At 48.8% G+C, this 27,076-nt stretch overlaps 1 protein-coding gene and 1 non-coding gene across 10 annotated transcripts in view; one reads left to right on the top strand and one right to left on the bottom strand.

Moving 5' to 3' along the window:
• The window catches only part of ZBTB16 (zinc finger and BTB domain containing 16), a 191,762-nt gene extending 172,178 nt beyond the window's left edge, over positions 1-19,584 (bottom strand). The window contains exons 1-2 of one of the 9 annotated variants that reach the window (XM_054592243.1): positions 19,274-19,584; positions 13,634-14,991 (exon numbers count right to left, since the gene is read on the bottom strand). In XM_054592243.1, coding sequence (XP_054448218.1) covers positions 13,634-14,901 — 1,268 coding nt within the window. In that variant the 5' untranslated portion in view covers positions 14,902-14,991; positions 19,274-19,584. The other 8 variants (XM_054592245.1, XM_054592242.1, XM_054592250.1 and 5 more) reach the window with 8 other exon arrangements.
• A 3,011-nt stretch (positions 19,585-22,595) lies between these two features.
• Positions 22,596-22,702, top strand: LOC129086176 (U6 spliceosomal RNA). The gene has a single exon (XR_008530780.1). It is a non-coding gene; the product is annotated as a U6 spliceosomal RNA (small nuclear RNA).
• Positions 22,703-27,076: the final 4,374 nt, after the last annotated feature.

Below are 27,076 nucleotides of genomic sequence, written 5' to 3'. Positions count from 1 at the left end.
AAGCATTTTGCTTTTATTTATGTCATCAATGGTTTCAATGGGAATGACTCATCCTTCCTCATTAACACTCTGTTCTAATATGGTTTACTATAAATAATGCAGAGAGAGGAGGAAAGAGGGGGAGAAGAGGAGAGAGGAAAATAGAGAAGGGGAGGGAGGGAGGGGGAGGGGGGGGAGAGAGAGAGAGAGACAGACAGAAATTCTGAGTGACTGGGCCTCTCCACAGCCAGGTCACAAAACATCCAAGTCTGACAGGCAATCCCAAGGTGAGTATGAGCTCCACCGGCACCCGGTGTTGGTTACGATCGAGAGGAAAGGCAAACATCACTCTCTTCACTCTCCAGGTGTTCAGGGCAAGTTAGAAAAAGGAGACTAACGCACACTGAGGATGTGAAAGGCGCCTGGCTAAGGTTTTAATACAGGAGCTCTTTTAACCTTCCAGAACCTTCCCAAGAGACAGAGGAGGGATTCAAACCCAGGCCACTGTGCCTCCCAAGCCTACTCCCTTAGAGGCTAGCTGTCAAAACTCAATCCATTCTTTCTGATCCCAGGCTACATCTATTGGTGGTGGTCTGTTAGGTTTTTTTAAAAAACAGAACTGTGCCACAGGACCCCAAACTCACAGGAGGCCAAACCACAAATGCAAAAAACATTTCAGCAGTAAGTGGAGTCCGCCCCAGGACCAGACCATTAGTCGCAGCAACTCCGTCCAACCAGAGTAGTTGAAAATTACCAGTCCCTTGGCCTTGTCCACCTCCCACCTAAGAAGAGAAGTCAACATGCACACTAAGCTGACAATTCCTTTACACATTCTTTCCAGAATCTACCTTCACAGTCGGCCACAGTCACCCTATGTCATCACTCACTATATTCACCAGATTTGTCACTGAATTATTTTGACCATTATGAATAGCCAAATCTACCCTCCCAAAGGGCAAGGCAAGAGATTGTGGCACAGACTTCGGAAAGGGTTCCGAAAGAAGACTTCCAAATGTGTGGGGCTGTGGCCGTATCACAGGATTCAGTGATCACTTTTTAGATACATAGGTTTCTGTATTTTTTTTCAAAGTTGTAATTCTTATTTTAAATTTTTTTATATATTTATTTTTAGAGAGAGGGGAGGGGAGGGACAAAGAGAGAAAACATTGGGGTTAGCTGCTTTCCCATGCACGTGCCCTGACCGGGAATCAAACAGGGCAATATGTGGGCTTCTTTAGAACAGGACTGATGCTTCAGAAATTAAGACCTTTATATTCACGATGCGCTTACATTATTCATCTTCTTATTTCATCTGCTGGCTGCTAGCGCAAGGTTAGTAACTCCTATTAGCAGTTTAACAGTACCCAAAACGGAAGATTTCACTTTCTCCCTTTCACAGCTTCTCCCCTGGGCCACAATAACAGACTTCTAAGGGCTTGGTTCTATAGCTCAACAGTGCCCGTTTACAAAGAACCTTCATTGTGCTACGCACCTTATACATACTTTATTCACATAACCACCTTAAAGGCGTTGGCCTCATTTTTTACAGAACAAGGAAACAGAGGCTCAGAAAGGCTAAGTAACTCGTTCAAGGCACACAATAAATTCTGGAGCCGGGGTTCCATCCAGGGTGCCTGACTCTAAAGCCTGTGCTCTTATCGCTTCACATACACTGTCCCTAGAAAACACCACCTCCCAGATAGCCTCCTCTTTGAGAGAGGGCACCCCCTCCCAAGCAATTCCTGGGCTGTATTTCACTATCTGCAGCATCTCATGGACTTTGGGCTAGCTGCTTCAACTTCCCAGTAAGTCTGCTTCAGTAGATACTCCTGCTCTAAATAGCACCCTCTATGATCTGCAAACATTACAAGGACATCAAAACAAAGCTATCAGTTATGTTCCTCGCTTGAGCAGCCAGTCCAAACTCTTTTGTTTAATCCTCAGACAGCTTATTGACCAGGTGATGGGGTCAGAAGTTTTCTTTTCACCTCGCCTCTTCCAGAGTCGGGCACTCTGCTTCAAGAAGCACATTCAGGGCAGATAGGCAAAGTCCACCCATTTAAGATTTTAGATTCACGTATTTTTAGTAAGCACCAGTTACTTGCCAGCCAACACCTTGTGAGAGTGAGAGAGGGTTAACAGAGAAAAAGGTCAGAACTAAAGGAACTAAGATTACCTACAGCCTTTCCCCTCTTGTATTAACACAAGCATCCACAGCCCGCTCAGTGAAACGTTCTCAGAGACTTTGCATGTCCACATGAAGGAGGAGAAAAGTAGGTGAGGGCAGGAAGCTGATAAACTGTGCGATAAATGCAGCTGCTGTGTTTTACAAGATACCTGTTTTCTACCCTAAGGTGCTTTCACACATCTCCACACCCATCTGAAAGAGGGTCCTGTCTCCCCACCTGGTCTCTCCTTCCCAACATACCACCCCTCACCCTGACCCCAACAGTTTATCTTAGCATATTGAAAAACTGGCATTTATCAAGTAATCTACTCCTCATAGATTGTTAAACAGACCACAGGGGTTATCAGTGGAGTTGATACAGAAAGATAAACAGCAACCTCTTACGCAAATAGCACTAAGAATGTGGGACTGGCCACAGCACAAAATTGGAATTTAGGAAAGAATATTAATCTTAACACTTCTCCTCGGTTTCAACCCTGGAAACCTGCAGGAAGAACCCGGAGAAGATTCTCTGGGTGGATTTTCCTCTTTCTTACAGAGAGCGGCAGGTGTGTGCGTAGGTCAGACCTGCTTTGCAAAGGAGAGTAGTAGCCGTATGTCTGACAGATACAATTCTTTTCTGTGACTACAAACTTCTCCTCCTTGCAACAGCCATTTCATTTTTCTGGGATTTCAGGACCAGTGGAATGTGTTTTGCTCGGAAAGGGAGGAAAAAGGTAGTCTCCAAATTGGGAGTAGGGGTCAGAGGGCAGTAGCGAAAAAAGCCATGGGAACCAGGAGTTCTGGGTTCTGAGACACAATGCACGTGATCAGGAGACGCCGCCTGCTCCGGGGCTCTGCAGGTCTGCCCTGCTCAGAAAGAATTAGGTCCAGGTGGCATCTTTTCAAACTCTTCTCACTATGTTAAGCGCAAATTTACATCAAGAAGCAAGAGGTGAGGGGCTCCAAGTGACAAAAGAATTGCACCCAGAGGGACAGAGCAAGCTGCTCCTCACACCAGGCTGCAGGCTGGGGAGGGGGAAATGGGAGAATGACAGAATCCAGGGCTGATGAGAATGAAAGACTGAATGGAATAGGCTAATTTACACAGGAAGTAAGCACTTACCAGACCCTTCATCTCAACACACAAAACCCTCGGCCATATCTGGAAGCAATTACATCCAGTTAACATGATCTGCTCACCACTAAAATTAACTACAAACAGAAATATTTTTCACTTTTGCAACAGGGGATGCCAAGGCTTGGCCTCTCCCCTCCAACCAACCTCCCTGCTCCACTGAATCAACTGCTGGGGAATATCTTGCAGCTACTCAGTTCAAAAAACAAAAACCACTCTTGTGGCTGTCAGGACACGAAAAGTAAAATAGTGGATAATTATGAAGCGGGGAAAGAGGGGTAGACATGACCATGAAAAGCACTGTGCTAAAAACTGAGGAAAGGGGTCAGGCCCATGGGCCCTAAATGAGTCTGCAGCGCCCAGAAGTCCAGCCCTGGTTTTCCACATTTAACTTCAAGGAAAGAAACATGTTTTTAGAGTCATGTGATTTAGCAGCCGCTTCACATTGTTTTTAGGTACCATCTTTATCCCTTCTGCCAAAAGGACGGGGGTGGGGGTATATAGGGAGGTAGACTCACAAATGTTAGAGGATCCTTAATTTGGCAGAGCATTTAGGGGACAACTGTCACGATTTGGCTTTTGCATTGAACATTTCCCATCCCCACTCTACCAATGCCTTCAAAGCAGCTTTCACTTGCTATTTAATCGAGATGTGCACAGTTTTTCACATGGAGTACGAAGAAAGGGCTGAGAGGAGGTGAGGACTTGCCTCCCTCATGTGTACACCTTAAACGGGTCAGTGTCCCAGTCTCCAAAACTCCAGGTCCAGCTGCCTCCACTCTCTCTGTCCTTTCTCTCTGCACCCAACCCCACAATCAGATAAGAACATTTTTTTCCCTTTGAACTACTGTCAAGGATGCCATAAATACTGGAGACAGGCGGACAGATTTGTTTTAAAGACCCCGAAGGAGGTGTCATCTCCCACCCGCTCCCCCACAGGCCCATTTTTCGGGGACACACTCTGCAAGCTTCGCCTGCAGTGCAGTTCGCTCCTTTGAGGAGGGGATGCGCTCCTTTGTCACCAGGGCCTTTTAAAACAGCAGCGGCAGCAAGAGCTGCAAAAGTAACGCGTCCATTTGCCAGACAACTCAGAAACATGTCTCCTCAAAAAGAGTGAGGCAAAAGTTTCCCTCAAGAATAAGGTCAAACACTGCTGTTCTCTGCAAAATTCACATTTAGAAACATCACTCGCAGGCCAAGACGAAGAAGAAACAACTTAAGCAGCTTTTCTTGAATGATTCCAGGCTATGATGGGGAAAAAAATGGTCTCGATAAGTTAAACAGAAAAAAGTGCTATGCCATACTTTCCAATTTTTAAAACAAGTTTACAGTGAGAATAAGAGAAATGTGCACATCCTTTCAAACACTACAACATGATCCCATAGAGCATGCTTGACCCTGGGCTATATGTTCCATATGCATCGTCCTATGGACAGTATCACAGCAACACTATGAAGTGGAGGTCATTAACTTCCTCTCACGGATGAGGAAGCAGGTGCTTGGGAATCCTGCCACAGACACAGAGCTTCCAAGACGCAGAGGATGAATTCAAACCCAGGTTCAGCTGTGGACGCGATGCCTTCCAGCTTCCCACCATTCTGCAACCGAACAGCCCCAGAAACTTTGAAGCTGCAGGAATGCAAAAGCAAGCAAATAATCACCCCTTCAAATGCCCCCCTCCTAGAAACGAGCCCTGTTAATATGTGGAGGTCTCTCTGCGCTCCCAGACTCCACGCACTTATCTGGGCACTGACACAATCAGCTCTGTCACCACACAGCCATCCAGGCATGGAAATGGTTAAGTCGCCCTCAGTGAATAAATCAAAAGTTCAAGGCTGCAACATACCACAGTGATTCCCTCTTTACATATGACAAGAACCAGAGAGGGGCTGAAATCCCAAGCATCCTGAGCTGGGTCTCCCCGGCCTGCACAGGTTACGCCGTCAGGGTCAGGGCCGCGGACCTTTAGCGGCAACATTCATTTCCTGAACAGGACAAGTTCTCCTGACCATAAAGCTAATAGGAACTTCCTCGCACGGCGAGCTCCGGCTGACAGGGCTACTTGTCACTGGCCACGCAGGAGGAGAGCGCTGGTTCCCATTAGTGGATTATGATGCCAGGTGCTACTAATAAGGTACATCGGCAAGAAACAAGAGCCTGCTAAGTTGTCTCTCCAACTCTGGAAGTAATCAGGCCAAGTCTTCGGGGTTGGGGAAGGGCCTAACCTAAAGAGAGGGGTGGAGAGTGTGGGCAGGTTAGCCACAGTAGACCCTGCAGCATCTAACCTGCTGAAGGGCTTAAATCAATACATTTCAAACACTCCCTCTGCATTTCCCCCAGCTACCATAAGAGACTCCCCAAAATTAACACTAATAATGTTTCCCCCAGCACTCCAGGCCTGATGGATCACCGAGGGCCATTATGGTCAGCCACATCTGCTTCTCACTATGGCAAGGAGGGTTGTGCCAACGGGCCTAATGACATTAAGATCACAACGCTCTGCTAATCCTCTTAGAGACCAACGCAAGGCGAGGGTGACAGGGCTCAGAGAGCAACTCCCTTGTCAGGCTGGGGTCACAAGAGAAGCAGGAGGGAAGCAGGGAGGCGGCCTCACATGTGAGTCCCTGCTGTGCGCTTTATGTTACACAGTACCGCATTTAATATGTTTAAAGCCACGTTGAGAGGTAAGGGGCTAACCTCACTTCACAGGAGAGGAGCCTGACATTCAGACAGGTGAAAACATCTGCCCAACTCACAAGGTGGCTCTCTCGTTCAAAGTGGACCTAACAGCAGTCTTACTTGCACTACTGACCTTGTCCCCCACAGAGACAATGGTCTGGTGGTACATCCGTCTTGTCCTTGGCATGCCTGGTGCTGCTGGTTTGCTGTGTGTATAAGGCCTTACTTCTTATTTCAGGGGGATCGAAATGGCCCTGAAGCAGGGAAAACTCTTAAAAACTACTTCTAACTGGCCACAATTCTCCTCTTCATCAAAATGTCTTGACCAAGTCTAATTAATTACCAGTAACATCCCACTGTTTCAGGAAGTTCTTTCTCATATCTAACTTAGAGTCTTCCTATTGCAAAGCTGAACACAGTCTGTTCCAGCTGAAGAAAATCATGCCTTGAGGACAGAGTCGAAAGTGAGCTAGGAATTTAGAATTAAGCAGGTCTTCGCAAATTTTCAGCCGAAGTTTCCATGCTGACAATAAAGTATACCAGACCCCTCCTTGCAGCTGCAGACATAAGGCCCACGTAGGCAAAACCCAACCATAGTTTTCCCAGAATGAGCCGGCATAATAAGCACACCGGGGCTTTTAAGGGGAAATGGTAGAAAGGGGAATTTCTGATTAGGCTGGCATGAAATTAGCAGCATGGAATTTTTATTTTTGTAAGTGAAAGTTTCTTTCTTTCTCCCTTTTTGTTTTTTTTTCAGTCAGCACAAAAGGTCTCTATCACTAGAAGACCATCTCCCTGTGTTGGTCGGGGACAGTACAGCAGATGCAGCTCTCCTTGAACCCTCCTCCCCCCCTGGGCCCTGACTACCTAACCTTCCCAGGAAGCAGCACTCTCACCACTCGCCTCCTCTGCAGCCACCAGAGGAAACTGGGCCAGAGCAGGCCAAGCAACGACCCTCCTGGTCACTGGCTGCAGGGAACACACGCTGGTTCTTCCTGCTTTCCGCCTTCCCTTCTGATTCCACCAGAGGCTAAAGGTCCAAGCAGGACGTTATGGAAAGAAGTGTGAACAGGGAACCAGGAGATCTTGGCACAAACCCTGGTGCCACCCTTTACGCTCTCACCAGGGAGAACTTCATTAGTCTCTCGTGCTTCCCTTTGCCCATCTGGGAATGTAAAATTAATATCCACCTGACAGGGTGGCTAGAGGGTTTGGAAAGATTCTGACTAAGGATGCACTGAGCCCAGAACCTGGTACGTATTGAGCACTCCAAACGTTTGCTGAAGCCACTCTTAGAAGACTACTGCACTGGGGCCAGAAAAGGGAAGGAGCCTTGGAATGCCCGGACTTCCACAAGCCCAGACTTCCCTCAGTAGGTAGTGTCGGTACTCCTCCTCCCTGCTTCAACCACAGTGACCTGCTCTTCTGGCCTCATGCATGGGCAACAGGACACTGCATCGGTGAGCCGCCTGGGCGTTTGGAACTGGTGCCGGTGGAGAGTGGCCCAGCTAAATTTAAATGAGAACTGGAATGACTCATCAGGCCGGGTCAATGGGACAAAGAGTACCTTGGCCACGAAGGTGCAAGGGATCAGCTTGTCCAGGCAAATGCCAGTGCTCACTATGTATCAGCCCCAAACACACAGGAGTCCAAGGCAACAGTTTTGATGGTGCTGTAAGAACCAATGCCTCTGGGGAAAAGCAGGACCTGGACCAACACAAACACAGTGTGTCCCGCTTCACAAGAACAATGGCAATAAAAATACAGTAGCAAACACACATGGAGCGCCTACCTTGTGCTACCACCATTCCTCACACTTGACAAATATTTACTAATTAATCCTTGTAACAAACCAAGTAAGTAGTTGTTATTTCCATTTTACAAATGAGCAAGCAGCACAGAGAGGTTAAGTAACATAACCACAGTCACACAGCTGGCAAGTGGTGACACTGGGATTTCAAACCAAATAGTCTCATTTGCTCAAAATATACATTTATTATGTATAAAACATGGGGTCAGAGGTGGGGCCGTGGGGATGCTGTGGTAAATTTCCTTTCTACCAGAATTATTACCATTGAGTCAGCTCTCACCTAACACCCCCAATACTGAACTTGACTAAGAAAACCTTTAGCTATCATGGAAAATTCAGGAACCCTTCATTAAACAAATTGAGACACGCCTATATTTATTTAACAAGACTCTTCCCACTCAGGCTTTCAGTGGGACTTGCTTTAAAGTCATTAATTTAAAAAAATTAAAGTGATTGGAAATGTTTTTCTTCTGAATTAGAAACAAGAGTGTAAATGGAGTTTGATTTTAATAGTTTAGGATAATCACTATCTTAAAGATTCATAGTGTTCCTAGAACAAGCAGGAGGTTCAAGTGTTGCTGAACTAAATCTTTCTTCCCCAGTCCCTCCCACAAGTAGCAGCACCATCCAACGGTGACAGCAAGACAAAATGGAACTTCTCTCTGAGATGGGAGAGCTTGCAATCTTCCTTCACTGGAAATAAAATCAATCATCTACAAAATTTCCAAGAGTTCAGCCTAAATCACAGATGACTCAGTAACCCTAAGCAGGTTACAGGCAGACTCCAGTCTAAGTGACCCCTGTTTTGTCTGGAATCCCGATTCCAAAACAGAGCAAAATCCAGTGAACCAAAAGGTCTTCATGAAGATGGAGGTGGCTGCACAAGCAGTAAATGAAGAACTTTTTAAAGAACTCAGAAATCCAGGAACAGTTTGTCCAAGTCTCTAAGTTTACAAATGGAGAAATTAAAGCTCAGGATGAAAAAGAGACAGTGCTGACCAGAGCTAAAGAAAAAAAGAGAGAGGGGGGGGAGAGAGAGAGAGAGCGAGAGCGAGAGCGCACGCGCAACAGAGAGAGAGAGACAGAGAGAGAAAGCAAGAAAGAAGAGCTGGGTCTCGAGGCATGGCTGTCACTGCAGCGGGTACACCACCACAAAGCTTTGTGCCATCTTCTTATCTCTACAACCAATGTCCTCCCCAAAAGGCTAGATTTCCAGGAGCCCAACAGGTTACGGACTTAAGTCATTCATCACCCCCAAAAGGATACTTCCTAGAAATAGAAATGGATTCGGAGAGGATTTGGGCAAATCTGTGAATGACAGAACAGCCATAAATAGCTACTAAGAGAAGCTGGGCGCCACCTGACCTTTAGGATTGACGTCAAGGAAGATAGCTGTAGCCTCCTATGGTGGCATCGCAGGGCCGGAGTTGGCAACCAAAGACTAGGTCAGATGGATCTGACCCAAAATGGCAATGCACATGTTCTTATATGGCCTGACGTGGAGCACCCAGGCCTGTGAATTAGAAGGCAAGTGGAGTTCCTGGTCCTATCCATTTATAGCTATGTGACCTTGAACAAGTCACTTAATGTCTTCAAAGCTCATTTTCCTCATCTGTAAATTGGGGCCGATAATGGCCCACAATCCCTTATCCAAAACCCTGGGGCACTGCAGAAATGCAAATTGTTCAGAAGTTAGAAAGGAACCATGGGACTGATAGTGTTTGCCCAGTTCCCGAGGAGTCAAAGGAAGCACTCTGTAATCAAACACATTAATATTTTTGCGGCAAAACATATGAATATTCAAAATAGGCAGGATAAATATAGCCTCACATCAGTTCAGCTCAGGTTTTGTCACTAAATGAGTTTGCTGCAAACTTACACAGAACCTAGCAGCTTTCAGCACTTTTCAGACTTCAGAGTCACAAATGTGGAATGATGGGCCTGTATCCCCTTTGGGGAGGATGTGAGATTAAGAAAGATAAAGTCATTAAAGATGCTCTGCAAAGGAGAAAGTGCTACAGCTGATAAAGGTCATAATTAATATTATTGCTGTTGCTAATATTATTCCACAGCATACTCATTTCCAAACAGAACTTGGTTTGATCTCACAGATGCCTTAAAGCTGGTAGAACGAGAAAAAGGGACCAAGAGCTCAGGGCAACTTCTAAATTCTCAAAAATGGCCAAAACCAAGGTCAGTGGCTACTGGCCCTCTACATGGTCAACCACTGAAAACAGGGCAGCTGGCCACCTGAGAGAGACCAGGGCACAGGGCCAGGCGGAACTCTGACATCTCGACTACGGGGCTCAGACGCCCAAAAGCTGGGTCCAGGGAGCTTGCGGGCTGGGACCACTCTTTGTGGTTCCTGAGCACCCCTGCAAGAACCAGGCAGGAGTTCCACCTCTGGGTGTGCAGGACACCCGCTGCAGCTGTTGCACGGGATTGTCTGTAGAAGACCCAGAGCTCCTAGGAAACCAGATCCCACTCTGATCCTGCAGCACTGAATTCAGAAACATATTATGACCAGGCTATATGAGCCTAGGGAGGGAGACAGAGGGCTAGAAATGAGGGCTGTGTTCACACTTAATTCAACCATACTGTTCCCTGGAATCTTCTCACATGTGTATGTAACTCTGAGAATGAAAAGGTGCACCTGGCCCACTTGAGCAGGCCCCTAGAGTAGTGGATCCAGACAAGCTTATGTGCAGAACTGCTCCAGCCTTTCAGAGAGAGAAAGAGAAAGAAGAGACTGAACCTAGAGAGTCCAGTCTTCCAGAAGCTAAACATGACCCTCCCAACATCACCCTCCCTCCCTCAGTCATTATCTTCTATAACATGGGCCTACTCGGGTAGGTTTTGGGGTCCAGAACTTGCTCCTGCATCTACCTGGAGAATGCTGCTGCTCAGGTGTTCTGACTGTTATGATTTCCTCTCGATCCTTCAGGTGAGTTAAGTGCCATTTGATTTACTCCAGTAGTGCCTTTGACTGGTTTTTTCCATCCATCCATGATACCTTTGACATTGCTTTTACATCTCGAGGTGCACTGCAGGGACCACGACTTCACTAAATTTCACTCCCACTACCTGTTATGCGTACAGGCTCCTCGCTCACCAGCCTGGGGCCAAGTGATGAGGAAACCTATTGAGGGGATTCCATAACCAGCTCTTCTTCCTGCATCGCTTCCCAGCGCTCTCCGCTTCCATCCTCTCTGTGACCCTCTGCTCCCCAAGAAGAAAGCCGCAGTCACTGCAAGGCACTTAGCCTTTACCACCACTCTAGCCTACGGGCTTAAAAACAAAATCTGTAGCCTGTTACTTCATCATGTTCATCACCGTTAAGTTAGAACCAGCTCCACAGTCTCCTGACGTCAAAATCTCCAACTCTGATTATTTTGTCTTGGCTTTTTGTTTTTACGGGTAGTTGGGATGTGGAGGGAGGAACAGAGAACAGCAGGAAATAGGGAAGTAGCACTTTAATCCGGGAGCTGTGAGGGAGAGGGAAAGCAAGAGGGAGAGGGAAAAGGGAAAGGCCTCCCACAAAGTGCTTCTGATCAGGGGCCAAGGGGCCGCCAGTCTGAGTGAGGGCCGAGTACGCCCAGGAACATTTTGTCCCCTCCTCGATTTCTTTAGACCCTCAGAACTTTCCACCCAAGGCACTGCCCCAGGCTCTAGTTTCTTGGGTTGCAGCAGCTTACTTTCCACTCTCAGTCAAAAGCACATTCTCCAAGTCAGCAGCCCGCAGCGTGACACCAAGGATTCCAGGACCACAAGGACAAAGACATTCTCCGCAATGCCCCATGGCCAACACAACCGCGGTGGAAGGCAGCTCAGTGGACTCTACACAGTAGAACTCAGAGCCAATGGAGGTTATGCTGAGATGAGACCCAAACAAGATGGGGGATAGAACGGTTAGTTCTTCACCTTCACTATGTGCCAGCCAGTGACTGCTCCAAGGATTTCTAAGATATGATTTCGTTAATTCAGCACTGCACCTTGCCGACCACCTCCATTTTAAAAAGTGTAAAACAAGGCCCAGAAATGTTGCGTGACTACCCCAAGCTCCAGTTTCACCACTCTTGCTCAGTGGAGGACCCCACAGCCGGCCCTCAGCCTCGCCCCGAAGGACCGAGGGTCCCACAGAAGGGGACCTTAGAACTCGTGGGAGGATGATAGCTTTTGTAGCCCTCTCAGGTAAAGAGAAGCGATCAGAACCCAAGGAGAGCCAGAAACAATTTACTTTCCACTACAGCCCATTTCCCATAGTTCGTAACTGAAATAATTCACATCCGGAGATGATGATAAACCTACCTGCTTGACTTTGGGGAGGGGGTTTCCTCTTTAGGAAAGTTTGAGCAAAAACAAACACAACCTCAGTCTATTTCTGAGCTGTACAGGCATGAAGACACACCTTAGTGGCGGTTGTTTTTCGCACCCGCCAGAAAAAAAATCGGCTACATTTAGCTCAGCAGCACTTTCCACAGGGTAAGTCAGTCTCAGAGCCACCAATTAAGCACTGTCGGAGCAGGTTCCGGCTCAGCTTGGGGCACTCAGACAAATCTCCAGATGCCTTCCGTCTTCCCCAATACCCTCTCAGTTACACCCCCCCCCACATGAATGAGAAATGGAGGAAAGGGTGGACAAAGAGGGGTGCCGAAGTAGAGAATCCCCCAAGACCAGCCAAGACGATACACTGGGAAATTTTCTCACAATGATGACAGAAACTGGGTTTCTCGACACTATTCATCAGACCCAGGGACTGGAGGGTAAAATGACGGGCATGTCCTTATGGCCGATGCAGGTGAACACCAAACCCACTACTGATTCCCTCCATATTTACTCCACTTCTGATGAGCAATTTCCAAAACCCTCTGTTCTACAGGCACGGTCCTCTTCAACTGAACGACTACTCCAAGAGGCAGCAAAGTACAAGGGGTTAGGACCTGGCTCCTCCTCCAGCTCTGCCTCCTACATTCTCTGTAATCCTGCTAATGGTCTCCGTATCTCCCCACGTAAAAGGAGGACACTGCCTATCTCAGACGGTTGTTTTAACAAAAATGTGACTCCACGTAAAGCATGTATTGAACCAGACATGTCATAAGAGCTCACCGGATGGTTATTTCACAGAGAAGGAGTCAGAGGCCAGAGGGACGCCAATGCTGGCCTGAAGTGGCATTTAATTCAACGTGAGCTGAGATGCGAGAAGAATACGGCTCTGCAGGCGGCAAAACCCACTCTCATGCCCATCCTTCCCCCTGAATTTAAATCAACTCCTTCTGAATGTGTTTGCAGGAAAAGAGAGGAGGGACAGGGGAAGCCATGTTCCTGGTGATGAATGTTCACCAGGAATGACGTTTGTTCAGAACCTGCAGCTGCTCTTGTGGTCTAAGCAGCACCAGCCCCTCCTTCCCTGCTAAGCTGCAGCAGGCCTGCCTTGGCAGGAACCACTGATGGGAACCTGGGTACCTTAAACCTGGCAACATGGCCATATCCACGCTATGGGAAACCTTAGTCCTCAATTCCACTTTTTCTTCTCCCTCCCTCTACTTTATTAGTCACTCCAGACAAAGGAGAACCACCTCAACAGCAGAACAAGAAAATGGGAGCCCAAAAGCAGAAAGAAGGAAGGGCCCAGTAAGAAGCTAGGCCCATGAGTTCCCCAGTGCTTAGGACAGATCCTAGGACCCTCACCACACTTAGAAAGCACACCCCCAGCCCCAAGACTTAGAAAGAAGTGTTTTTTTAAACAAATAGGGAGGGTGGGGAGCCAGGCCCCAAGCCTCAGGAGCAGCCATGTACGAAGACAGTGTGCCAGGGCCAGCAGTTGGGCCTGGATGTCAGGTGGGGCCGGCGAGGGACCTACCTGTGTTGCTCCACAGCCTCGTTGTCAGGAAGCTCCACCCCACACACACTGCACTGCTCCCCGATGGTCCGGCTCTCCGACTTCATGCCCACAGCCAGCTCACCCAGCTTGTTGAACAGCTCCCTCTGGATGAAGCCCTGTGGCAGCAGACCCCCATAGGTGCTGAAGTCCATGGAGACGGCCAGAGTGGGCTGCACGTGGAGGCCAGAGGACACTGAAGACGGCATACTCAACACGGAGTCAGCCTTATGGTTGGGCAACACAGAGTAGATGCCCAGATGTTTCTCTACTGTGGGTACCGGGTGTTCCGGTCGGCCTGGGGGACCCTGGCCAGCCTCAGCTGGGGGTGGCAGCTGCTCAGCACTCTCCTCACGCCCATAATGCAGCTCCCTAGCACTGGTGATGACGCTGCTCCGCGTTGGGGTCCCGGGCCCCTCTTTGCCCCTTTCCTCAACCCTGTCCCCCATCCCACCCGAAATGCTGGACTCAGCTGTCCCAGGGCTGTCCTGGCCGGGCACCTCATCGACCTGCATCATCTCCGTCTTCACCTCAGCCACCCCAGGGTGCCGCCCACCCCCAGCCAGAGTTGGCTCCTCGGGCCCTACAGGCGGCTGAAGAGTTCCCTGCAGGAGAGACTGTCCTATGGTCATCAAACTGTCCACTGCAGCCTTGGTGGGACTCATGGCTGAAAGGCCAAATGAGGTGGAGACTGACGGGCTCTGGTCTGTCACGGGCCCAGGGAGGCTGTGTGCAGCCACGCTGGCATACCCACTCTCCTCACTGGAATGCTTTGAGATGAAGATGTTCTTGAGGTACCGAGCTTTGCGGTCCTCCTCTTCCTCTGCCCCACCGTCTGCCATGGTGGCCTCTGTGTCATTGTCATCTGTGGCCTGGATGGTCTCCAGGATCTTCAGGCACTGTTCCTCCAGGTACTCGATCTCCAAGATCTCGGCCGCGTACAGCAGGTCATCCAGGTCCTCCGCCTTGGCTTGCAGTGTGGCCGTGTACGCATACTCCAGAATCTGCTGGAAAGTCTTTGGGGAGAGGAAGTCCAGAGTATAGTGCTGGCTGTTGCGGTGGAAGAGGATCTCAAACATCTTGCTGGTGCAGGCCAGCACAGTCCGGTGGGCGTGGAACTCCTGGCTGTCCACCATGATGACCACATCACACAGCGTCCCGGCCAGCCGCATCTGGTTGGCCTTGCACAGGAGCCCCGTGGGGTGGCTGGGGTTCTGCAGCTGGATCATGCCCATCTTTGTCAGATCCATGGTGCTCCCCACAGCTTAGGCATGAGGCTCTCTTTCCTTCCTGGCTCTGCGTGGTGGGGCAGGGTAGGTTTCCCAGGCCAATGGAGACAGCTAGAGAGGAAAAAGGGGAAAGAGAAAAAGGAGATGACAGAACAAAAGGCAGATTAGTCTGTGCCCCTAAAAGTAAGAATTCAAGTAATACAACACAGCACCCTGCCCTCAGTCACCCAGCAAGAGAACCCCAGAGATTTTCATGGAGAGGGAGGGGGCTTCCTGGAAATCTGGGAGTCTGCCTTCACAAACCCACAAATGAGAACAAAGAGAAACTTCTGCCATTACCTATGCCTAATTCACTGTTAGGTGAAGTAAACTGAAAATGACAGAGGAGTCTTCTAAGCCCTGGTCTTTCTATAAGTCTAAAAGTGGGGGCAGAGAGGATCCTGTGTAAGGCCAGCATGTTAGGAGGAAGCACCCAGCACTTACTGAAAATTAGTAAACTGAACCCCTTCAAATTAAGCACTCAATTTCCCTCTCAGCCCCCTATGCAGCAACCTTCATCTTCAAAGCAAAGTTTTTCTAAACCCTGCTTCACAGTGGTAGCCCCAGGAGTAAAGTCAAGCCTAGCTGGCCAAGCAGCCTGCAGTCCTGGCCCACAGAAGTCTATGGGCAAGGGCTGGCCTCCTCCAGGCCCATCCTCTGACCACCAGCCAGTGTCATCACGGGCCTCTGTCTTTCCACTCTTCTTAGCACTGAAAAGGACCCACAGACCCTGATCCCCTTTTTAGACACTAACAGGAACACACACACATCACCCACACATTAGCTTGGGTCACTTCCACCCATAGGTGCCTCAAAATTATTGTATGTGTGATCCAAAATCTGAACTCCATGCATTCATGTGTGTATACACCAACCAGAGAGGGAGAGTTAACACGTGGGTGTACACTTACATAACATGTTGCACTTACCTCCTGCCCACAAGTGCCCAGTGGACAGAAGGATCTATAAAATGTAGAAGGACAGGTCATGGAGAACCTAAGAAGAGAGATTATAAGAAATATGCACTCTTGCACCCAGGAGTGTACATGCCAAGAACATGAATTCCAAGTGTGTTCCACAAGCTCCCAGGAGTGGGCAAGTCCAGGAGCAGCAACTGATGCTGGACGTTGCCCCAGGGTGCTGTAAGTGATATTGGCACCAGCATTTATGGTGTGAGTTACAACCAGTATGAAGGAAGACAGGACTGGGAGACAAAGGCCTCTCCCAGAGCGCTGTTCAGGATCAATAACAGGGCTCTGGAACTCCTGAGCCTTAAAAAGAGTGTTAGATAGACCTCACAGGCCCAGTTCCCTCCCAGCCTCTGCCTTGCCGTGGTCAATATTGCAGTGAAATGAACTAGGAGCAAAGCAAAGCAAGGGTTCTTACTCACTCTACCAACCCTCCTTGCTTCTGCCCTCAGAAGGGGCCACATGGATTCTAGAGCCATAAATCTCTCGCGGGAAGGGGTAGGGACATGGCTAATTAAGACACATTTGCTGCCCACCCTGGTATCTAGACTCAGGCCACCAAGGGTTCGGGACGGCCACTCATGCCCGCCTTGCCACTATACGCTTTCCCGCAGACTTCGGGTTTCTGAGAATAAGGAGGGAGCAATGGAAAGAATGGAGGCTGGGCTACCTGAATTCCTTCCCAAAAACAAACTCTGGGTCCTCAGGGAAATCAGGCTGCTCTCAGTCAACCGTCACCCCGACCCGTGCGGCTCAGCGCCGGCGATTCGGACATCGCTGGCTGCAGCGCCCAGCCCGGCGGCGCGGGAGAAAGCCGGCGCTAACTCGCTCGAGCTCAGAGGATCGATCGCGCTCTCACACACCCCAACTTGCCAGCCACCACCACCCCCCCGCCCCCCGGAGACTTGGAGACGACTTCGGCAAACTTAGAGAAACAACTTTTCCCGGGGAGCCAGACGGTAGAAGGAAAAGGAGCCGGACTAGGGAAGAGGAAAAGCGAAAGAGACCGGGACGGAAAGCTAAAGTCGGGCAGGCTGGGCGCCTAGGCGAGCGGCGAGGAGGCGGACCCGCCCCGCCGCGAAGGGGAAGCACAAAAGCCCCACCGAGAGTTGTGGGAGAAAAGGCGAGACGAAATCCGCCGGCCCTCCCTCTCCGACCCAGGGCCGTGACCCCCGGGAGCGACGGGCAGGATCTCCGGCCTCGGTCCGGCGCCGCCAAGCAGCCAGCGTGCCCGGCCCAGGCACAGTGCGCGAGTACCGGGGAACCGGCGAGTGAGTCGGTACAGAGTGCGTCTGTGTGTTCCAGCGGGTCCGTGGGCCAGCGAGACCGCACGCATTTCGAGCGCCCGCGGGAATGTTCCAGGGGCTGTGCAAGAGAGTTCCCGGCGCACCGGGGTGGGAACGGCATCCCGAAAGCATCAGGTGCAGAGCCAGGCACCCACCGACTGCGACCGGGAGCGCACGGCGAGCTCCGGCGTCACGGCCAGTCCCGCCGAGAGCCGAAGAGGGCCCGGAACCCTGAAGACCCTCCGGAGCTCCGCCACGGCCGCCCCTCCCTCTTAAAAAGAAAGGATCAAGTCCAATCAAGAAGGGAAAGAAAGGGGGCCCATCGCGTTTTTCAAAGAAAAACAGACCCAGGCGAGTCCCAGTCCTGCTCCCCTTCCCCCCAGATCCACTCTTCTGATCCTCCAATTCTAGCTTCCCAGCCGGCCAGCAAATAAACACACAAACCACCACCGTATCTCGCGCCCGCGCACCGGTCCGCATACATATGAGCACCCACCGGCTCCCGGCTCCTCCACCGACCGCCGGCGGTACAAAGCCTCCCGATCCCCAACCCGCCGCTCCCGCCCTCAGCCCCCGCAGACCGCGCTGCCCCCACCTCTCGCCCTGACCGTGCCCTGGAGTGGAAGGGTTGGGGTGGCAGCTGCGCCCAAGCTGACAGCCGGGGCTCCTCGTTCTAGCCGACCCCCAACCGGTAGTGGCAACGGCTGCAGCAGCAGAAAAGGAACAAGCCGAATAAAACCAGGCACAAGCCGAGTGGCCGAGTGGCCGAAGCGAACGCGCCCCCCAGACCTCTCCAACCTAGGGGCGCCTCGGCGCACGGCTTTCGTTGGGCGGTGAGCACCTCCCCGGCCCCTCACTCACCGCTGCCTAGCCGGGCGCTGTGGGGTGGGTGTGCGTGCCTTTGGGGGCAGAGGGGGTGTGCCAGTGTCGGGGAGGGGTGTTGCTGGAGAACTGTTGCTCTCGGTATCACGGCGGCAGCGGCGGCATCGCCCGGCAGTTCGCAGTACCCGCTCTCATCGCCCTCAACTCCTCTCTGCTGCGAGGTTAGCAAATCACCACCGGCTTCGGCGCCTCCGCCGCGTCCCACGTCAACGCTGAGCCCCCTCCCCTGCGAGGCCCCGGCGCCTCTCCATCTTTAGTGCTGGCGGCGGAGCCGGGCGCTTTGCCCACAGCTGCCCCCCCCCCCACCTCCCACCCTGTCCTCCGGCTTAGCCCGCCCACACACCCCCCTTTCCCTCACCGTCCCCCTGCTCCCCCCACCCCCCGGCACTAGCCAAGCCGACGCGCGCTCCCCGCCCCACCCCTTCATTTCCCTCTCCTCCCATCCCCTCCCTTCCCGGCGCGCAGCGCTCCAGGCTTCGCCTGACATCTAGCTGCTGCTGGGGCGCCGTCGGCCGCCGCTCACCGGCCAAGCGGAGAGGAAAGGAGGAGCTCAAGGAGAAGAGTGCCACGGGCTCGGAATCCTTAGTTGGGGGCACTGGCGTTGAGGTGCGGGAAGCAGCCCCCACCTTCAACTCCCGGGTTTTTAATTCCCACTGGACACGGGTTTTGTTTCCCCTACTCTTCTCCAGGAGCAGAGTTTTGTCCCTGGCTCCAATGTTTGCCCCAATTCAGGGGATGTCATCTCGCTTTTCACTTTTGCTCCGGGCTCAGGGCTGCATCCTCTGCACGCTGAAGGTCGGTTTTAGAGGGTCTCTTTCCCAGCCCTAGCTCAGGCCTTCTGTGCCTCCCGGCTGCGATGTGCCTCTGGGCGATGAGCAAACGAATTGCGAGAAGTTTCCAGGCGCAGGATTCGCGGGCCCTGGTGAACCAAGTAGAGAGCGTCCGCGGGAATCCAGCGCTGGAAGTGGACGCCCGATTTTAGCTGTCGTGACCCCTGAGACCTGAGGACGAAGCCTAAGAGAATCTTTTATCCCTCTCAGTCTTAAGCGCGCCCTCGGCTTTAACCCCCAAGGAACCTGGTTGGAAGCAGTTCCCCAGACCTGTGCCCTCTTCAGCGCAGTCTTCAGGGGGAGATGAAAACTTGGAGAAGCTCCAGACCCCCGAGTGCCTCACCCTCTCAGCTGCTGGCTGCTCCACTTTAGAGTGGAGCTCACTAACCTCGGAGTAGAGCACCAGAAATAATCTGCCCTTCCCCAGCGGCGGAGAGCCCCCTTGGAGAGTCCCTTTCTCCCCTCTTTCCCTGGAGTTTGACGACAGTAGTGGGCAAGAGGTGGGAAGCGCTCTTCTGGGTGCAGGCCGCGGTGGCCAACTAAGCTTCAGAAGCGTAGTGGTGGTGTCTCTGGACAGTCAGCCCCTGACGTCACGCAGCCAGGGATGCCGGGTTTCAATCACGGAGTCCTGAGTCTCTATATTCTGTCCCTGACACGCGGGTGGGTCAAAGGTTTTCCGCAAGACTCACGTATAATCACATCCCCATGTGTGTCTCTGGCGCTGCCCCAGACGGAAAATCATGCCCCAGGAACTGTAGGGTCATGGAAGTTGGCAGAAGCCAACTAGAGACAAGAAAAAAATCTGCTTCCGGCTGCGAAAAGCCAGGCGGCAAAGTTTACAAATCAGAACTGATCTGGGTTCCCAAGAGCTGCTAATAGGGTAGTCCCAAGGACAGGCAACTCCATCCCAGCAAGCATCGGTCTTGTCTCCTGCTCCCAGGAAAGTGCTGGGACCTGCGGGAGTCAGGGAAAAGGAGAGGACGGCAGAGGGCAGTCCTCTTGGAACTGCAACACCTACCTGATGCATGGGAAAGCCCAGGTCCTGGGTATTCCTTTTAATTAACAATAAAGACAATTTTTCTAGCTAAGGTCTACGCAGTCTGTAAGTGCAAAGGGATTTAAAGAAAGTTAAGAGAACTGGCCTGCAAGGGGAGGAGAAAAGACCCTCCTAATGCCTCACCAGGGAAATGGAGAATCATTAAACTTAACTGCATTTCTGCCTAAATGGTGCCTACTAAAGGTTCCTGCCTCACTGTCCACATCCACTAGGAGCCCCTCCCAAGTGCAGTAGCATAAGAAACACACAATTAGCCCTTGGTCCTAATCTTCTATTAATCCTCAAATCAGAGAAAGAGAGTATCTCTGGAGACAATGGGAAAGAAAAAACAATTCCTCCATAGCACTGGACTCCCCCACCTCCATACCATATTCACTCTATGTGAAAATCTCCCTTGCTTCATAAACTCTGCCCATTAAAAAGCCCAACCCTTGTTAGTAAGTGTTAAAGAGAGATTAATGTCTGAATTTAAGAGGTGGAGAAGGTAACAAAAAGGAGGAAGGCAGGCGAGGCTGCGGGCTGAGTGCCAGCATTGGGCTCCCAGCATTTCCACTTAGCGCTGAAGGCTGGCTGCACAGCAGTTTGATAAGGTTTATTGGGCCCAGATAAAGCGGCAGCAGCTCTGCCACCAAAACTGGCACCATTTACAGCCAGAGCTATGTCCTTGGGGCCCCGGAAGGCTGATGAGAATCCCCAGTTCAGAGATTTCATATGGCAGCACCTAAAAACAAGCAGGATGGAAAATTACAAGAGAAAACACACTCTCCCCCCAGGCCCCTCACACACACAACTTTAATGTTCATATATTTGTAGGGATTTCTTTTTCCTTTTTTTCTTGAAGGGTATATGGTAAGAGACACTGGGACACCAGTTCTTGACAGGTCCTAAAAATAGAAGAGCCCTCGCTCTGGGGAGAGGTCATGTTGGAGACAGGGGAATAGATGAATTGACCTTTGGATGGAATTCCATTGCTAAATCTCCCTATTCCCTCATCTCCTTTTTTATTCATATACTTCCCACTGGCAGCAGCTAGTCAGAGCTCAGTTTGTGGAAGAGGAGGGTATATCAGGTCTAAGAGATCTTACAGGAAGGAGACAGTGGGAATAATAACTCATTTTGAGCACTGACTCTGAATCTTAATGCATTACCTATGTTGTTTATTTAATCCTTATAACAACCTATTAATGCAAGTGCTTTTACTCCCCCATTTCTGCAGATGAGAAAACAGGTTCAGAGAGATGAAGTGTGTTACCCAAGACTACACAACTATGAAACACCAAAGCTGAAGCTTAAAATCAGAGGATTCTGACTGCAAAGCTCCTGATGATCTTAAACTTCAGATTATACAGTCTCTAGTGGGATAGAAAATCCTACTGGTCTAGTGGGAGACGGGGGCTTTTCATGTTTCATCTCCTCTTACTCCTCTGAGGCCAAGTTCTGTGCAGCAACCAGCCAAGCCTAGGACCAGACAGTTCTCCTCTGAATCAGGCTCCCAGGTAAATAGACTTAGATCTTCAAGGATTGCTGCACTTTCCATCCTTCCTCAAAATCTCAGGCAGAAATGGAGGAGGGTGTTTTGAATTACAATAAAACTTGAACTAAACAGCTGCCCAGGAAGAAGGTTGTAGTGGCGTTTTAAGTATTCTGATTGAGTGTTAATGGAATATTGCAACTCATTTTGTTCCAACTCCTCATTTGGAAAATAGTTTTAAATTTTAAAAGTAAACTTTCCTACCATGATAAATAAGTCAAGACCTCCAACCTTTGGGGAGAAGCTACTGTGCATTTCCCCAAAACCTTGTGATGAGTGGGGGATGAAGCATTTTCAGAGAAAGAGGCAAGAGTAAATCAATGGAAACAAGTAGTCCCCTCTACCACTGAGAACTCCAAGTTGCCACTGGAGGATGCACCAGGCTGTCACATGCACTCTCAGATCTTTACCTCACTAGGGACCCTTGGGGGAAGACGCAGCAAACCTGTTGTGTACTTTTCTTGTGGCAAAGGCTCTTACAGTGCTTTAAGGTCATTATTATAACTATCTACTAGCTAAATGCACATGATGTCAAAAATTAGGCTGAGTCACCCCGGCCGGGTGGCTCAGTTGGTTGAGCATCAACCCATGCACCAAAAGGTTGTGGGTTAAGTCTTCAGTCAGGGCACATACCTAGGTTGTAGGTTTGATCCCTGGTCAGCCAATTGATGTATCTCTCTCACATCGATGTTTCTCTTTCTCTCTCTCTCTTCTTCTCTCTCCCCCTCTTCATCCTTCTCTAAAATCAATAAAAAAAATATATCCTTGGGTAAGGTTAAAGTGAGCATTTTAAAAAAAGTTAAGCAGAGTCAAATTTGCCCTCAGTACATACAAGGTGGGGCAAAGTAGGTTTACAGGTGTTCATATGGAAAATAATACAGTAATTAATAAATAATACAAGAATAGCCCTGGCTGGTGTGGCTCAGTGGATTGAGTGCCAGCCTGTGAACCAAAGGATCGCCAGTTCAGTTCCCAGTCAGGGCACATGCTTGAGTTGCAGGTCACATCCCCAGTTGGGGGCATGGGAGAGGCAACCGCACGTTGATGTTTCTCCCCTTCTCTTTTTCCCTCCTTTCTCCTCTCTCTAAAAACAATAAATAAAATCTTAAAAATAAATAAATAGTGCTCGCTTCAGCAGCACATATACTAAAATTGGAACGATACAGAGAAGATTAGCATGGCCCCTGCACGAGGATGAGACGCAAATTCGTGAAGCGTTCCATATTTTTAATAAATAAATAAATAAATAAATAAATAAACTGTTTCACATACTCACAACTGTCAACCTACTTTTGTCTCACCCTGTATGTCGATAGTTTTCTGTGTTTCGCCTTTTTTAAAATGTTTAATTCTTTTATGTCACTTCCTTAGATGCCCCCTCCAAAAAACAGAGGGGGAAATAATCAAGTGATATGTAGGTGGATTCTGGTTAGTTGAAACCCAGAAAACCAAATAAGATTATTTCTTTAATTAGTAATTTCCGTCCTCTCCCTCTCCTCACCCTCACCCCCCTCCACCAGTCCTGGTTAGTGCTGTTCATCTTTAGGGCAGAGAATGACTTTCAAAAAGAGACAAAGAGGGGTTATTTCTTTTAGCCCTTGAGGCCTTGAGTTGCTATGACCCCAAGATCTTTATGATTGAGGAACAGAAAGCTTTTTCTATTCTCTCTCCCCAGCATATTGCAAATGGTGTTGGGACCTAATGTTGTCAACTCAAATAGCAAATCTGAGTTGTTATTAGTGCAAAGATGCCCTGAAGGGGTAGGCAGTGTGGATGAAATCTGCAACGGATGTTATGGGAAAGTGTGTTTATAATTATAATGGGATTTAATGTACACTGGGACCAGATGATGGCAGCCATTTAAAAAAGAGATGCTTAATAAGAGAGGTCCCTTAATGACGAGCAGCAGAGCTCAGGTTATTATGGAAGAAGCACAGCATTTCAGTGGGTGTCACAAACCCTGAGCCAGGTTTTATGGGGTTTCTGACAAAGCTTTGGGGTAAGACATAGCCACCGTTGCTGTCAGCTATTGGGCATAATTTCTTAATGCTGTCTTTGAAAGGGATCTGCGCATAAGAGAAAGGCGTGTTCTCCCTTTGGATACACATAAGCACAAACACACAGGTCCCCGGCCAACACTGAGCAGTTTTTGGCAACCCTGGAAATCTACTTTATTCTGAGAAAGTCAGTCTCATTTTCAAAGCCTTGTAGCTGTCGAGAGGTGCAGTTTCCATATAGTGAGTGTGAATTGAAGCAGCGTGACTCCCAGAGTCCCACAGCTAAATCCCCAGGCTCTGTGCTGAAATCTAAGCCCTAAATCCTGATCAGAAACAGGGGCTTTCCTAACACTTCGGTGTTTCATTGTGGAGAGACCAGGAAGAGGGAAGTATGTAACATTTTCTTAGGCTATTTAACTTGTGAGGTGTGTCAAATTCCAGACTTCAATCCCTATAGATTTCAGTCCTGGTAGCTCTTTTACAACCAGAGTCACACTCACTGGAGGTCCCACCAGAAGCACCGTGGCCCAGAAATACCACTCATGTCTAAGTTGCACTATTCTGTATATCTCCCCGCTGATGTGAGAAAAGTGCATGAAAACTACTGTGTTCATGTCGTACAGGACTCATCTGTGATTATTGTGCTTTCTGTTCACCAAGCTTATGATCAGTCTCAGAGTCTTTAAAGCAGAATATTTCATTTTCCTGACAAGGAAAAAAGACAAAAGGTAAGTGAAAACTGAACTTCTAGTCATATACTCTCTGAAGCTGAATTTCTGGAGAAGTTACTCTTCAAAAGAAGGGGTGCACAAGATGAAATAATTTTACTCAGTGACAGGTAATTTAGCCAGTTATATTAAAATTTTTATAGCAAAAGAAACAGTGGTATTCTGTGAAGTGGGATTCAAAATTTGAATAATTTTTTAAGATAAAATGAAAGACTGCTTTGGAGTTATCCCCTGAGATAAACTCACTGCCTTTCTCCTATTAGGGAGGAATAGGTGGGAGACAAGGTGAAGGCTGTTGGGGACTCTGAGCCAGGCCTTTGACTCCGCCATCCTGGTCAGGGCAAGTTCAGTTGTCTCTTTCGGAAGTCATTGTTGGATCTTTGATGGAATCTTCACCCCACCCTCCCGTCAGAATTAATATCCCCCTCCCCAGAGGTCCTTTAGCACTGTTTGAATGTTTATCACAGTATTAACCACCATCTGTCTTGTATCTGACTGAGTTCTGGGTTTCTGGAAGACAGTGTCTCAATCTTTTTCAATTTACATTCCCATTCCCACATCTCAGAATACAATATATCTCTGCTTCTTAAATATTAGTGAGTGAACTAATTGAATGAATGCCTACATAAGTGAATGAATGAACAAACAAACATATGCACCAAGTGTTTTAGAAATTCAGGAGAGGAGGGACCACTCTGTATCCCACTATTTAGGGCAGAACTTTTTGTGTACCTATGGGTTTGTCACTGACCCTTGAAATATCGATGGGATATAAATTAGGGTTAGGGCTAGTGATTGAATTTAATTGTATGCAGCTCCTTGAACTTATAACTGAGTTTCTGTTTCAATTTCTCTACCCTTCAGGGGCCTAGAACCAAGCTTTTCTCAATATTCTAGGAACATTGATAAATGCTCAATTGCATTGAATTAAAATGAATTGATTTGAATCACACTGCTCATTATTCCCATCATGGCCTCGTACTCCCAACCCCAAGTAGCTGTTCGTTAATGAGGCCAGGGCTGAGAAGAGAGCTTCTGATCCCCTGCTAAGGACACTAATGGGTGTAGGACTGCCCATTGAACCCAGCAGCAGCCTGAGACATGCAGAAGACACAAGTGCTGAGAGTAGCTCTGCTATGACCAGGTGGGGCAGAGACTGGCTAGGCTTTCAGCAGATGCCTTCTTGAGCACACAGTAGATTACATTTTTCAATTTACTTTGATCCTGGCCAATGCATGGATGGTGAGCAGAAGTCCATAATGCCACTTCCAGGCCTGGCTCACCAAAATTCCCGTGTGGAATCCTCCATGCCCCTTCCCTTCTGTGAGTGGACCCCATGAGCATATAAGACAGTTATGTTGGAAACTGAGTGAGGAAGATGGTAGAGCCAAGATGGAATTGGAGGGGAGCTGCCTACCTACTAAGAACACCCATTGTGGACTTTATATAAACAAGAAATAAATCTTTGATGTATTGAGCAGGGTTGCCAAATAAAACATGGAACACCCAGTTAAATTTGAATTTCAGATAAGTGACGAATAATTTTTTGGTATAAGTATGTCCCAAATATTGCACAGAGAGGTTACACTAAAAAACAAACAAAAAAAGTATCTGAAATTAAAATTTAAATTGACATTTTTAAAAATCTGGCTACCCTAGTCTTTAGCTATTATATAGTTTGGGGTTTGTTTCTTACAGGAGCTAGGGATACCTGAATTATTAATACACTTTGTTTCATTTGACAGAAGCAGCAGGACCACAGTGTCTGAGCTTGGATTGTGGCCTAGGACAAGGGACTTCTCTCAAGTTCTCTTGACAACCTAGTTATCCATAAGGCAGGTCTATCTGGAGACTGAAGCCTGCTGTGTGGACAGGGCCAAGGGGAAAATGAGATATCTGAACAGTTTCTGTGAACCTCTTTTCCTCCAGCTGCCTCTTCTACTAGACTATGAGCTCTATGGGGAAAAGGGTGATTGTGGGATTTATCTGTGTCTGCTGTAGATGGCACATGGTAACATTTGAGAGTTCATGTTTGAGGTGTGGCAATGAAGGTAGGAAGGCATCGTAATGTGGACTTATTCAAGACCTTAGGGAATAAAATTAGAATTGTTGAGAGCACTGTTGAGTTAATGATCTTCTCACCTTCCTCTTCCTCCGTTGTGCCTAAATACCCAATGTAGCATAAAGGCTGGGAGCTTGGACTCCGATTTACTCACAACGGTCTGTGTTCAAATATTACCACCTCTTAGGTCATGAGTCAATTATTTGAATTCCCTGAGTTGCAGTGTCTTCATCTGTAGTCTAGGGGCAATAATGGTACCCATCTCACTAGACTTTCTAGGAAGATGCACAAGGGGGGCCTGGCCCACAATAAAAGATCTGAAAATGTTAACTATTCTTAGGGATGACGTCAGGTAATCTTTCTTTCCACTCTCTTCCTACAAAATAACTTACGAATATTGGGGGTAAGGTCTTGTGATAAATTTTAAATCTTTTTAAAAAAGTGAAAGGTGACCTGTGAGTATTGACATAATTGTAGCCGTGAGCACCTATTTGTGGCCTTATTGTCCTACTCTTGTCCCCTTCATTGGGTTGGGGTGAGGTAAGCAGGCAAATGCAGAGCAAGGCAGGGAGGGCAGGGGGTGGTGGTGATTTTCACTTCGTAGCATGACGTGTTTATTAGTGTGTGCGTATGTTAAGCGCAGCAGCCTGGTTTCCTTGTGTTAAATAGCAGTCATGCCCAACTGGCTCTCCATGTACCATTACTCTGAGTGATTGAGCCAATTTCTTCCTCTGCCATGACTTTAAGTTGTAAACCTCTCAGCCAGACAGGGAGGCAATGATGGGCTGCCTGTTGTGATTATTATTAACCTTTTGG

Source organism: Pteronotus mesoamericanus, unplaced genomic scaffold (genome assembly GCF_021234165.1).
Source record: "Pteronotus mesoamericanus isolate MK-2021 breed Mesoamerican mustached bat unplaced genomic scaffold, CSHL_Meso_final scaffold_36, whole genome shotgun sequence".
Classification (NCBI taxonomy): Eukaryota; Metazoa; Chordata; class Mammalia; order Chiroptera; family Mormoopidae; genus Pteronotus; species Pteronotus mesoamericanus.
The sequence above is the reverse complement of the archived record's forward strand: the minus strand, read 5'-3'. Positions and strand labels throughout refer to the sequence as shown.